The sequence below is a fragment of the Entamoeba nuttalli genome, assembly GCF_000257125.1.
Source record: "Entamoeba nuttalli P19 unplaced genomic scaffold asmbl_2476, whole genome shotgun sequence".
Taxonomy (NCBI): Eukaryota; Evosea; order Mastigamoebida; family Endamoebidae; genus Entamoeba; species Entamoeba nuttalli.
In genome coordinates this window covers 1-13,812 of record NW_008575352.1, presented here as the reverse complement: position 1 = coordinate 13,812, position 13,812 = coordinate 1, and the positions used below count along the sequence as shown (strand labels likewise).

Genomic DNA, 13,812 nt, shown 5'->3' with positions numbered 1-13,812 from the left:
TCTTCTTGAAGGAAAGACTGAACATTTCTTCTAATACCCAAAGTCTTTTTTTATTAAATTTTTTCATTTTAATTTAACTTCTTTCTAATTTTTTTTTTGTTATTAACTTTTTAATTTTAGAATTTAATAATAAAAATAACATTATTTAAAAATAAAAAATGTTATTATCTTCTTGTATTCCTTTTTTTAAAATAATTTTTATCAAAGAAGACTCAGAGATGGGATTAATCTCCCTTGATCCAGGAACAATAAAAACTACTTCTAATAACACTTAATAAATTGCTTTTGATTTAAAATGAAATAATTGAGAAAATTTAATATTTTTATAATGGGATAAAAATCGATTTAAATAACAAATATTATTTATTTTTAGGAAAAGTTTTTAATAGAGAGAAGTAGTTTTTGTTAGGAAGTTATGAAATTGAGTAGTATTTATCGAAATAACATATTAAAGAAACATTAAAATGATAGGATATCTAAAAGAATAAAAACAACTTCAATTCTAAACTCATTATAAGAAGAAAATCTAGTTAGTTTGTATTTGAGGGATTAAATAAAGAAAAATAGAGAGAAGTGAGACAATGGCACTCAAAGAGAAAGAATAATCAAGTGAAACAAGTTTGAATAACATAACAAAAAGATGAAGGAAAAATAACTAAATGGAAAAAAGAATAAATAATAACGTCTAAAGTTTCAAAAAAAACTTAAAATAAATAGATATTTATTACTTTATTCATCTAAAAAGAGAGTTGCATTTAGGAAAAATCTAAAAGAATAATGGGGGTAATATAAAGAAAAAAAGTGTAAAAAAAGGAAAAATAAAAACAGGAGGAAAAACTATATAAAATATGAATGTAAATTATTACTTTTCAATGGATTAAGATTGTAATTGATAACTTTAGAACTATTTTTAGGAATGACGAAATATTTAAGATTGATTTTTCTGTTGAGACTTTTCATTTTTTTGAAAAGAAAGTTACATTGATAAATTTATACTTGTTGTCAAGATAGATTGCCTTTTAATAAAAAACTTAAAAAATTGCACTAATGAAGTTCATAAATGTTTACATTAATATTATTAACACTTGTTTGTTCTGTTTTAGGAAATAGGCATATTCTTGATACACCTTGTATGTCAGATTTTGTTGCAGTTAATTTAAATTCTCCAAAAATTATTGTCAATGAAATTAAGTACTGTTATGACAAAATTCCTGATTTTAATGTATCAGTTCATGGACATAACATCAAATCAGATTGTTATATAAGTGAACATTTAATTAGAGTTAATAAAAGTTCAAATAGTATTAATAGATGCGGTGAATGGCTTGAAGTTGTAGGTCCATCACAAAACCCTGTTGTGTGTATGATCGCTGGTTCAGTTAGTGTTACTATTAATGGTGCTAACTCTCAAATATATAGTAGAATTATTGGAGTAAGAAATTCAATATTCAGTCAAATTACTATATCTAGTGGAACTTCATCACTATTAAGTCAAGTAACAGTGGCAGAGTCTGATTTTGATTTAAGGATTAATCCATCTTTATATGTTTTAAGTAAAAATGATAGCCATTCAATAATTCAATTTATTGACCATAATAGACCACCAGAAAAAATAGAAATTATTGATGGAGAATTAAATGAAGAGATTAAAATTAATCCTGATGATACATTTACTATTCCATTATTTCCATATGCTATTAATATTTATCTTATTTCTTTTGATAGTGAAAAGATTGAATTTAAAGGAATAAACTTACATGCAATCACAAGATATTCTACTGATGATCGTTTCGTTTCTTATAATTTAAGAAGTTGTAAATATTTAGCTGATACTCAAATGTTTGAGGAAGGAAAAAATTACAGTAATGTTCTTCCTATTTTTAGATGGAGGATGTATTATATTGACGATAAGGATATCGCCACTGGTTTTCCATTAACTGAATCAATAGTTCAATTTAACACACCATCAGACCCTGTTTCTACATGTTTCTTATATGCAACACCTTTACAACTGAACCAAGATTTTAAAGAATTACGAATGGACTTTAGATGTAGTGACATCAATTCTTATAAATTTAATACAACAAATTTATATTATACTGATACTATAACATCTGTAGACATAAAAAATGCTAAATTAATTAATTCAGATTTACCAACCAAATATTATTTTGACAAAGATGGTGAAACCATTCATATGAAAATTGCTTTTGATGCTTCTTCTTATCAATATTCTAACTTTATTAGAATTATTCATTCCGTTCCTATTGGTACTACTTTGTCTCTTAAAAGCGTTTATTTAATTCGTTCTAAAGCAAATGACAACCAAACAGAATGCGATCATACTACTTTTGACTGTCAATTTACTGAATGTACTATTACAACTACTTCAAGTGCTAGTCCATGGAAAGAAGGTTGCCAACCAACTTGTGGAAATTGTAGAGTAGGATATACATGCTCTGAACAAGGTTTTTGTTTAAAAGAACAAAACTTGAATCAAAGAAGTGGATGTTTAAACATTATTATCTCAACACTTATTGTAGCCCTTCTTTTTGTGCTTTAAATTGTGTTCTTTTTAACCAATCCAACAAGTCTAATTTTCTTTTGTTAAAACTCCCATTTATTTTTTTAAACTAGTTTGCAATTGTTATAAACATAAAACGTAATTAACTTAGATTGAAATAAGAATTAATGACTCTTTTATTTATTATTATTTATTTATAAAAAAGTATCATTCCTTTTAAATTGAACAAGTCAAATATAAAGAAACAAAAGAATAATTCATCGGATTAACTTTTTTCTTCTTAATAAAATTTAATTTATTATATTACCTTTTCGATTCAATATTTCTCTTTTTTGGTTGCCTTTTAAACAATTATATTCTAAGAATTATAATTATTTTCTTTAACTACTTATCAATTAGTTTGTTATTTTCTTATGTGAAAAAAGTGTTTTTGTCTTCTTCTTTCTTTTTTTGGTTTAGATTTCATTTAAGTGAATTCTCTTAGTTGATGATTTATTTAGTTAGAATCGAATATACTTTTTTAAGAAATGAAACACCTTTTTCTGCTTGTCCAGTAAAAATTTGTTACATACAATTTGAAGAGCCAGTTTTAATAGTCCTTTTCAATTTCAATTAAAAAAAACTAATAATAGAGATTAACTTAAAAATAACTACAAAATTAAAAATAGTTTTTTGAAAAATAAATATTAAAAAATAAAAGAACTTTAAAAGGAAGATTGTGGAAAGTATGTCAAATGACACATCAAGGGAGCAATCAGAATCGGAGATAGAACTCTCCAGTCCCTCTTCTTCTATTTCTCTATCTGATTCTGAAAGAAAAAATGAAAGTGAGAATCAAGAACGTTCAAACGAACCTCTAATAGAAGAACAAAAAGGAAGTGTAATTGGACTGAAAGACTTTCCTGAGGAAAGTCCATCAGGAAGAAAGAGTGATGAAAAGAGATTAAGTTCAGAAAGTAGTGAAAAATTATCTTCAAATTCAATTTCTTCTCAAACAAAATCAGACAGTGGTAATGAAAATTCAGAACAAGAAAAAGATGAGAGGGATCATGAAAAACCCCAGGAAAAGGTAGAAGTTAAAGAAGAAGAAAAAAAGGAAGAAATAAAAGAAGAAGTTAAAGAAGAAGTTAAAGAAGAAGTTAAAGAAGAAAAAAAGGAAGAAATAAAAGATACAGTTGAAGCAACAAAAGAAAAAAAAGATCAAGAAAAAGAAGCTATTACAGAAGAAGGAATAAAGTTATTAATTAAATATTGTGATAATGCTGATTATGAAGAAATTAAAAAATTAACAACGAAATACAATATTAACTATAGTTATCAAGATGAAGAAGGAAAGACATATTTACATCATTATTGTAATCAACCTAAAGATTGTATAGAAATAATAAAATTAATTACAAATAAAGAAAGTACAAAAATTAAAGATAAAAAAGATAAACTTGCATTAGAATATGCAATTGAACAAAGATTAGAAATGTCAATTCAAGTAATATTAGAAATTAATGATAGAGCTGATGTTAAAGTATGTTATGATGCAGGACAAATAAATATAGAAAAACCCGAAGGAATAAATAGATTTGGATTCTTTCATTCTGAAGATGAAGAGAAAAGTATTATTTATGATGTTAAGATACAATCAAATCAAAAAATTAAACAAGAAAAAAATAGAAATAAAAAATGGAAGAAAATGTTAGAAATATGGAAAGAAACGGTTCCACATAAATTAAGTGAAAGAGTTATGAAAGGAGTACCAATGAATTATAGAAGAGATTTATGGAAAAAATTACTTGAAATAGATAATATCGATGAAAAAATTCTAAAGGAATATAAAGAATTAAATGAAAAAGATAATAGGTCAGAACATGATAAACAAATTGATTTAGATATTAATCGAACATTTCAGTTACATTATAACTTTAAAATTAGATATTGTGGTGGTCAAAAAGAATTATTTAATGTTCTTCATTCATTATCTGAAACAGAACCAGAATTAGGTTATGTTCAAGGAATGTCTAGTGTTATTAGTGTTTTTACAATGTTTTTAAAAGAAGAAGAAGCTTATGCAGGTGCAAAGAAAATATGTGGAGACAAATATAAATGGAAAGAAATGTTTTTGAATTTTGACTTAATTCAAAAGTTATGGAAAATAACTGGAATTATTATGAAAGAACATTATCCTCAAATGTTTGGTCATTTAAAAAAATTAGAAATTATTGATTGTCCTATGCCTTTTTTCATTTTTGAATGGCACTATTTATGGTATGTTCATGCATTTAACTTTGAAATTTCTTTAAGAGTATTTGACTTTATTTTAATGGATGGATTTTGTGCTTTAATGAGTGTTGCTAGAACAATTATGTTTTATATTCAAGACGAAGTACTTAAAATAAAAACTAATGAAGACCTTCAACAAAAGTTAAAAACTCCTTTGTTATTATTACCTAAAGAAAAAAGACCTACTGCTAATATGTTTATGAGTACAGTAGAAAAGAAAAGATTTACTCAAGACCAAGTTAATGAATTATTAAATCAATGTACTTTATAATAATTACTTTAACTTTATCGTTTGTAATATTTTTTTTTGTTATGTTTTATATACAAAAATAAAGTAATTAAAAAAAAAAGAAAAAAATTATATTATTTATTTAGTTTATTTTATTATAATTATTATTCATTTTGTTTATTTTGTATCTCTTTTTTTAATTTGATTAAATGAAATAGAAAGTTATAAAACATTCATTTTTTTTGTTTTTTTGTTTGGTTGATTATACTTTGATTATCTGGATTTATTGATTGAATTGAATAGAAATTCTTTTTATATTTTAAGATTATTATAAATTTTTTTAAAAATTTAGTTTTAAGAAAATAAACAAGTTACAAAATATTTGTATAAAGTTGTACACCTTTTTGTAGATGATAAGAAACCTTTTATAAAACTTTTATTTTTTACTATTTATGCTACAGAAAAAAATGTCATTACTTCAATAGAGAATAAAATTGATAATTTTATTTTAATAACAAATAAATAGTTTTATTAATTATTTTAAATTTTTATTTATAACTTAATAAAATTTGTTTTATAAATCTCTTTTATAAAAATAAAGAAGTTGTAAAAAGAATTAAGACAATAAAAAAACAAAAGACTTAAGTAAATAATTTATTGCTTTTGTCTTACGCCACTAACAACAATATTAATGGAGTCATAAAAAAGCATTTTTTCTATCTTCGTTTAAATTAAAAACAAATAAGAAAGACATTGTTTTCAGTATCAAAACGAAGAATAAATAAAATAAAAAGTTCTTTCAACCCTAGTTCAATTTTAATGTTATATAAAACAATTAAAAATAAAAAATGAATTATTTTTTCATTTCATGTCATTTAAATTTAAAATTAGAACAATAAAAAAATATATGAAAAATTAAATTCAATTTAGTGAACATACAATAAATTTAATTACATAAGACATTCTGAATATCATAGTCATTTTGTTTTAATATTAAATCAGTTGTTTTAGATAATAATTTTTGAGAAATTAATTCATGAATAATAAGACTTTTTTTAATAATAGTTTCATGATTAAATATAAATACATTTTTGTAATAAATTTGAAGTACTGTTTCTTTTTGTAATGAACCCATTTTTTGATCAGTAAATCTACTTCTAAATGTAAATCCTTTTTCATTAAGAAGATCAATAAGTAAATGAAGTAATTCGACTTTTTTATTGATTTGCATTCTTCTTTTAGAAGTTTTTTCTGTACATCCACATCTCATTTCAAATTGTTTTCTTTCTTGAGTTCTTGTATTTAAAAATCTTTCAACGTTGATTTCATCTTCTATTGAAAATTGAATCAATTTTATACGAAAAAACTGATGTGTAACCTCAGCCTTTTTACATTGTTTTGTAATATGTACAGTACAAAACTTATTTAGTAAAGCCAATAACATTGATTGTTGTTGTGTTTCATATTCTCTTGCACGTCGAGAAGCTTGTAATTTTGGTATTTGTCTTTTTTTATTTCTTTCTCGTTCTTTTTCCTTTTTCTCTTCATGTTCTAGCAATGGTTTTAGAGATATGTATGGTTTCATTCTTTTTTGTATTGAATGTCTTACCTGAGATTCGAGTTTTGTTCAACTTCGTCATACTCTTTCAAATAACTTCCATAATTTTATCATTCTTATACGTTAAAACTATAAAAATAGACATGGGATTTTGATTTGGAATTTTAAGAAAGAAGCAATTGAAAAATACTTTTATTATTATAAAAAGAAAATTTTAATAATTTTATGATTTAAGCTATTTTTAAATATTTATTATATTATGTTATTAATAAATGTATTATTTTGTTTGAGAATTATGAATTATTCTAAATGAAACTAAATTCAACACATCAACAAACTCTACAAAAAGACAAAACAATTTACTCATTATTAGGGTCAATGTTAAATTCATTGATATATATCTTTTAACATTAGATGATAATAATTTGAAGACAATCAATTTGTTGATAGTTAACTTTGGATTTTATAAGTGTTTTACATTTTAAAGTTATATGAATTATTGTTAGATGAAACTAAATTAATTAAAGAATTGATGATATAATTGTCATAGTTTGTTTATTTAGTTAGTTTGTTATTATTTAAATTGTCAATCAAAAAGATTTATTGAAAATAAAAAATGCTGTAATGAATAAAAGAACAACAAATGCTATCTTTTAAAGAAAAATAGGTTTGATAATTATATTCATAACATTGTGTATGTATTAAAATATTGTTAAGAAAAATTGAAAACTATTCTCATTTGTTTTATTCTTTCATTCTAATTATTTATTAAAATAATTTTATTTAAGAAGCAATAGATTTACGTATCATATAATATTTAATTATTTTTCTTTACAGAAAAGATACGAAATAAGGTATTATTTTAGTTTAACTTAATCAAAATAAACAAGATGTTGATAACTTATGTTATTTTAAAAGAAGGTAAAGAATTTTTTTTGAATGGTTGTTATGTGATAACCAGTCATTTTGTTACTGATAGATGTCATGGTCAATAAAATAATAAATCATATAGATTGTATTTGTTGTTTAATTAAATAAAAAACACTAATAAATTAAATAAATATAATACATGTTCTTATACAAGCAGCTCGTCACAAACTTATTATATAATAACCTTCTTGACACTGATTTTAATCTTTCTTAATTCCATTATTTTTACATAAGAATTTATAATGAATGGTTATTCTAGTTAAAAGTTATAAAAAATGTGTCATACAGAAGAGTTGATTTAAAATTGTATTTTTATTCTCAACAAGAAAAAACGATGAAAAAGACTTATAAAAATATATAAAGGATCTATGAATGAAATATAAAAATATAAGAATATCATACTCAAATTAGTAATGATTTGATGGTTCAAAAACTTCTAAAGTCACAATAGACTATTTGCCTTTTGATTTTTAAAATTATTTAATATTCTTTCTTTTCATAACTTTAATAAAGTAATTCTTATTAAAAAAATAAACAAGTTAAAAAGAAAATTGTTCAAATTTATTCACCTAATACTTAATCAGATTTGTATATTTTTAAATTATCACTAAAACAAAGTATCTATATTATTCCATCTTATGAGATATGTATTAACTATAAGATTATATATCCATAGATATTTTTATCAAATTTAATGTAAATTTTAAATATTTTACTCATTGATTTACAATTTCAGTCAAGTAGATTTTAAACTAAAGATTCTTTAATTATTTTTCTAGAAAGAACATGAATTATAAATACATTATTTTAAAATAATCTAGATGTAATTTCAAAAATAAGTATGATAAAAAACTTTTTATCTATTTTTCAATTATTATATATTTTATTATTTAACAATTCAGTTACTTACCTGAAGAATATAAATAAGAAGGGTTATTGACATTATGCCTTTGTTTTATATTATTTACTTGAGTATATCAAAACCTCCAAAAGAATTTCTTCTGGGACATACCTTTTTGTTTAAATATATCCATTCCTTTGAATTCATTTTTGTGTCTTTGAGAATGAGTGATAAAAATGATGAAAGAAACTTGTCAATTTATTATATGAAAAATAACAGTAGAATAACTTAGTTGTGAAGGTATATTCTTTTAGATAAAATTGTTTTATATCACGAAAAATATGTTAAAAAAAATAAAGAATATTATTAAAAAGAAATTAAAAAGAATCATAAAAAAAACTAAAAAAAATAAATGGAAGAAAGGGAAATTGAAGGGAATAACGATTTCTTTGAAGACTTTTCAACAATTTTATGTATCAAATGCGATAACAAACATACAGAACAATGGTTTATCAAATACACTATTGAGACTATTGGAGTTAAACCTATTGGAATATGTTCAGGGTGTAATGGTGAGTATTTTGTTGAGTTTGAAGATTCTAAAAATTGTGAGATTGTAATAAATCTACTAGATAATCAGGAGATTAAAGAGGTTATTTTTCATGTTCAAAAGATTCCAACCCCATGTCCAGAAGAAATAAAAACATTATTAATTCAATTAAAAGATCAATGCACATACAATCAATTTATTTATCTATTAAAAGAAGCTGAACTTGGAATAGGTGTAAGAGATATTGTTGATGAAGCAATTCGATTATATGACAAAAGAGCAATTGAATGGTGTTTTCAAGCTATTGCATTTAAAGAATTACCTAAAGATCATGTTAAGTTTTTAGCTAAAGTATTAATGACAGATGACTTTACTACTATTTCATTAAAACACTTTTCAACATTACAAAACCAATTACTTGAAATTAATTTGACTCAACCTATCCAAAAATCATATAACCTTCATTTATTATGTACTTCTTTGAATCATTTAATACATCAATATTTATCACATTCTTTCCTTCTTTCATCTCCATTATCTTCTATTTACAATCAACTAAGAAGAATGATTGCACTAACTTATATTCCTTCTTTTCTTGCTTCAGTATCAATTCCAGATGAATTAAATTCTTTTTCACTTACTCCTTTAGCTGCTTTCTTAGATGATAAAAATCTAGGAGAATTAAAACAATTTCTTGTCAATGTATTACAATTACCTGATGCAGAAGAAAAGGTTACTGAAATTCCTTTATTTTTTACACAAGAAATTCTTCCTGAATCTACTCAACAACGAATCCTTGCACTTCTTTCAATTAGAAAAATTACTCCTACAACCCATCAATCAGTTAAAGAATTTACTGCTAATACTGTGGTTGAATATGCTATTAGAGCTGACTCTGGACTTGTGCCATTGGCAGAATATTTGTATGATATGGAGTGTTATGTTCAGTCAGCAATTATTGCTATTCATTCATTAAATAAACCAAATGAAGATATTTCTAGATCAACATTAATTGTATCTGAATGTATCAAACGAGTTAAACATATACCTGCATTAACAATGATTATAGTGAAAGAAATTATGTCATGTGGGCCAAATAGAGACCTCATTTTAAAATATATGATTGAAGATAACACTATCGATGTTACACTAGGATTTAGAGGGATTGATTCATTCATTAGTATTTATGCTCCTAAACTTATGTGGAAAGTTAGAATACTACAAGGAAATATTGACGCCTCCGTTAAAGAAATTGTTCATTATTCTTTATCTGAAAATGATGTCTATGAAAGGTTGAATGAAATTAGAAATTGTTTAGGCAGTATTGGAAAAATTTCTGAAACTGAAAGGAGTCAATTAGTTCAAATAAATGATTTATTAAGGTGTCAATGTATTATTCATCAATCATTAGATGAATTAAGAACATCTTTATTACAAAAAAGTAATAGTCAAGAAAATGATACTAGTGTGTCTCAAGCTCTTCAAGATGTTCAAACTCAGTTAGAAAATACTCGAATGAAAGTTATGACTATGACTGATTTATGCATTATTGCATCTCAATTCAAATTATACGATGATGTATTAGTTTTGTATCTACACTCATCCCAAAAACGTCCTGAAATAGTTCAAAAACTATGGGATATAGTTAAATTTTATCTTTTCAGAGAAAATGATACTAATACCCGTTTTGTTTATTTTGACAAACTCAAAGGAAAACTTGGGAGATTCCAATCTGAAGTTCCTCAAGAATTATCATTAAATCTTCAAAATTATTGTGAAACTTTAAATTAACTTTAAATTGATTGATTCTTTTTTAACTTTAGATTATACATCAAATATATCTGTTTGATCTTCAAGTTGAGATATTGATGTAATTTTTAAATCATCTGAATGATCACTTGATAACGAATTAAATTTATTACAATAAAATATTAAGGCAGTAAAAAGTCCTATAATTCCTCCACCAATGATATCTGAGAAGTTGTGATAATAATCTCGAGTTCGTGTTATCATTATGAAAATAGCTACTATTGAAGGAAGAGACACAACCAATACTACAAATATTTTAATAAAAAAATTTATAAAAAATCAAAAAAAAAACAAACATTTCCATGACTCTTGAGCAGAAGCAAATATTTTCATTTGACCTGCAAGAAATAATGTACAAAATGTCATTCCATTTGATATAGAAGATGAATGTCCTGAAGGAAAGCTCTGATACACTGATTTAACTTGTTCTGGATGTTCAGAGAGTCTAGCATAAAAATGTGGACGAGGACGACCAGCAAAGAGTTTTGCACAGTTAGTAATAGCGATATTTGAAGAGATACAAAGGATTAAACAAAACAAAGAATAAAACAAAAACTTTGAAGACTTTTTAAAGAGTGAAAAGAGAAGTATTAAGAGAAGAGGTGGGACATATGAAATTAAAGCACAAAGCCAAAAAGGAATTGTTTCTTTTTCAACATAAGGATAATCTACATTTACATTATTTTTTTCATTTGGAATTACCATTTGATTTGGAGAACAAAACAATGTAATTACAATAGTAAGTAAAGATATTCCAAAAACAATAACATCACTAAATATTTCAGAGATAACTAAAAGACTGAAAGAGTGTTTAATTTTAGTCCAAACAGACATTTTATTCCTTTTTTTATTCCTTAAATTTTTTTTGTTATTTTTTTTAAGATGTTTTTTATTTTTATTTTTTTTTAACAAAAAAAAATTATAGCAATCAACTTTAAATAAAAGCATTATTAAATCTTTGTCTTCTATTTTGTTTTTTTAATCTTTCTTCCTAAAAGAAATAAGTTATCTTAATCATAAAATGAAAGAAGAAACAAAAATAAACAAACATATGACTCAATCGGAATTGACTTTTCTACTCCACCAATTCTAACTATTTTTTTTGATGCAGGTGAAAGTGGTTTTTTTGGGGCAACAACTGATTTTCTTTTTTCAGATTTACGACTTTTTGCTAATTGTTGTTTTTCAATTACCAAACTATCTTCCATCTCTGGAGATAGTTTATTTTGTGCTATTGTATATCCTGAAATATACAGAACATTTTGTGTTTTATTAAGTAATGTGAAAGAGTGTTCTGGTTCGACAATTACTGAAACAGGATAATTAAGATTATTTCCAGTAATACTTGCAATACACACTTCTTCATTATCTATTTTAATGAACGCACGATGCATCTTTTCATCTTTTAATTCTTCTTGAACACAAACATGAGTGATGTGAAGAATATCTTCACACATTGATTCAAATGATCCATTTGGCTCAATAATAACACCCCAAAACATCAAACACTGAGTTAATAAGTTCTATGAAAAAAAATGATTTTAATAATAATAAAAATAATAATAAAAATATAACTATTTAAGGAAAGAAAAAAAGTCTTTTCATTTCATTTGATAAGATATGAAGAGAATAAGAGTTGCTCAAATTAAAACAATGGACGATTATTTTAGTTTAATTGGAAATGTAGGAAAAGTACAAAAAGCTTGTGACGCACTTGAAAATATTCAAACTGACATCGATTATGAAGTTGGTTTACAACAAACTTATGCTTTATGGCAAGAATCATCAAAACTAGTAAAAGAAAGTTGTTTAGGTGAAGTAAGTGTTAACGAATTTTATTACCTTGTTTTTAAGAATTCAGGAATCCTTGATTATTGTTCAAAAAAGTCAATTGATGAAATGATTCTTAAAAAAATGAAAGGAGTCATTATCAATAATTATTCTGTTGGAGTTAAGTCATTAGATATCGGTGATAATGTTGTTGTTAATATTCAAGTTAAATTCACTTTTGCACCAAATTCTATGGTTAATGAATTAATTTATCAATTATCAGCTGAACTAGATTGTACTGGTGAAATAATAGAAAGTAATGTCTCTACTTTTCATCAATGGAAGTGTCAGGTTACAAGTATTTTCTTCAAACAATTAGAAGATGTTGAATGTTTACTGTTATTATTGAATAAAATTATTCCTTATTCATATGACTACTATTCAAATATTATTCCTCCATTGATTTTTGATCAACAATTTGAAGAAGAGGAAGATGATGATGACTATGATGAAAGTAATGATGGTTATGACGAAGAAGGAGATGACTATGACGAAGACAATTATTGATTACATTTTATATTTCTTCATTTTATGAATTTTTTTTTGTTCATCATCTTTTTTAAAATTGTTTGAGCAAAAAGAGAAAGAGTTATTGAAAACTAGAATGATAGTCAAAAAGAAATTATTTCATTTCAATCAACTTAGTAACTCATCTCAATTATTTTGCATCATTTTATTTCAGAAAAGGAGTTGGTTATTTTTAATAAATACTTTGTTAGTTATATCAATATTGAAAATCAATACATTTATATCATTGAAATACCATTTTAATAGAAAAAGTGTTAATGCTTTTGTTTTAGTAACATCTAACAGAATTATAAATTACTTGTAATTTGTGTTTAATAAAAAATACAAAATAAATAAAGAATGAACTGAACAAATGCATTAAAAAGAAGGATAAAAGAGTTGTTATTCTTTTTTACTCACCGAACATCAAACTAAAATAAGCCTTATAGACATACTATGCAATGAGTTTATACTTCAGTGCTTATTGATTTAAAAACAAAAAGTACTAATGTCAATGAAATGTTGTCAGGCATTCACCTAAGTGTTTTTTGTCATTAAAGTCAGTATAATCTAATAATCACCGAAAAGCTTTAACTCAAAAAAATTAAAAAATATATTTTATAATTACTTAATAACAAAAAGCACAAAGCTCAAATTTCTTTTGAGTTATTTTACTTTGTAATTAGACATACGTTTCATTAAACCAACAATTAACCAAAACTCCATTACCCAACTTTTAAACAAAAGAATCAATTAAAAA

At 24.1% G+C, this 13,812-nt stretch overlaps 7 protein-coding genes across 7 annotated transcripts; 4 read left to right on the top strand and 3 right to left on the bottom strand.

The window, feature by feature from the left end:
- Positions 1–1,060: 1,060 nt before the first annotated feature.
- ENU1_027330 (hypothetical protein) lies at positions 1,061–2,563 on the top strand (the record flags this gene model as incomplete). Its single annotated transcript, XM_008857190.1, has 1 exon — positions 1,061–2,563. The coding sequence occupies one exon, from the start codon at positions 1,061–1,063 to the stop codon at positions 2,561–2,563; it is 1,503 nt and encodes a 500-aa protein (XP_008855412.1).
- Positions 2,564–3,251: 688 nt separating this feature from the next.
- On the top strand, positions 3,252–5,069 carry ENU1_027320 (Rab GTPase activating protein, putative; the record flags this gene model as incomplete). Its single annotated transcript, XM_008857189.1, has 1 exon — positions 3,252–5,069. One exon carries the CDS (start codon positions 3,252–3,254, stop codon positions 5,067–5,069), a length of 1,818 nt encoding a protein of 605 aa, XP_008855411.1.
- A 904-nt stretch (positions 5,070–5,973) lies between these two features.
- ENU1_027310 (hypothetical protein) lies at positions 5,974–6,612 on the bottom strand (the record flags this gene model as incomplete). The annotated part of the gene is made up of 1 exon (XM_008857188.1): positions 5,974–6,612. The coding sequence occupies one exon, from the start codon at positions 6,610–6,612 to the stop codon at positions 5,974–5,976; it is 639 nt and encodes a 212-aa protein (XP_008855410.1).
- Positions 6,613–8,768: 2,156 nt separating this feature from the next.
- On the top strand, positions 8,769–10,697 carry ENU1_027300 (hypothetical protein; the record flags this gene model as incomplete). Its single annotated transcript, XM_008857187.1, has 1 exon — positions 8,769–10,697. The coding sequence occupies one exon, from the start codon at positions 8,769–8,771 to the stop codon at positions 10,695–10,697; it is 1,929 nt and encodes a 642-aa protein (XP_008855409.1).
- A 33-nt stretch (positions 10,698–10,730) lies between these two features.
- ENU1_027290 (lipid phosphate phosphatase, putative) lies at positions 10,731–11,549 on the bottom strand (the record flags this gene model as incomplete). The annotated part of the gene is made up of 2 exons (XM_008857186.1): positions 10,731–10,960; positions 11,012–11,549. 2 exons carry the CDS (start codon positions 11,547–11,549, stop codon positions 10,731–10,733), a joined length of 768 nt encoding a protein of 255 aa, XP_008855408.1.
- A 100-nt stretch (positions 11,550–11,649) lies between these two features.
- Positions 11,650–12,217, bottom strand: ENU1_027280 (hypothetical protein; the record flags this gene model as incomplete). Its single annotated transcript, XM_008857185.1, has 2 exons — positions 11,650–11,706; positions 11,765–12,217. The coding sequence occupies 2 exons, from the start codon at positions 12,215–12,217 to the stop codon at positions 11,650–11,652; spliced, it is 510 nt and encodes a 169-aa protein (XP_008855407.1).
- Positions 12,218–12,335: 118 nt separating this feature from the next.
- On the top strand, positions 12,336–13,052 carry ENU1_027270 (hypothetical protein; the record flags this gene model as incomplete). Its single annotated transcript, XM_008857184.1, has 1 exon — positions 12,336–13,052. One exon carries the CDS (start codon positions 12,336–12,338, stop codon positions 13,050–13,052), a length of 717 nt encoding a protein of 238 aa, XP_008855406.1.
- Positions 13,053–13,812: the final 760 nt, after the last annotated feature.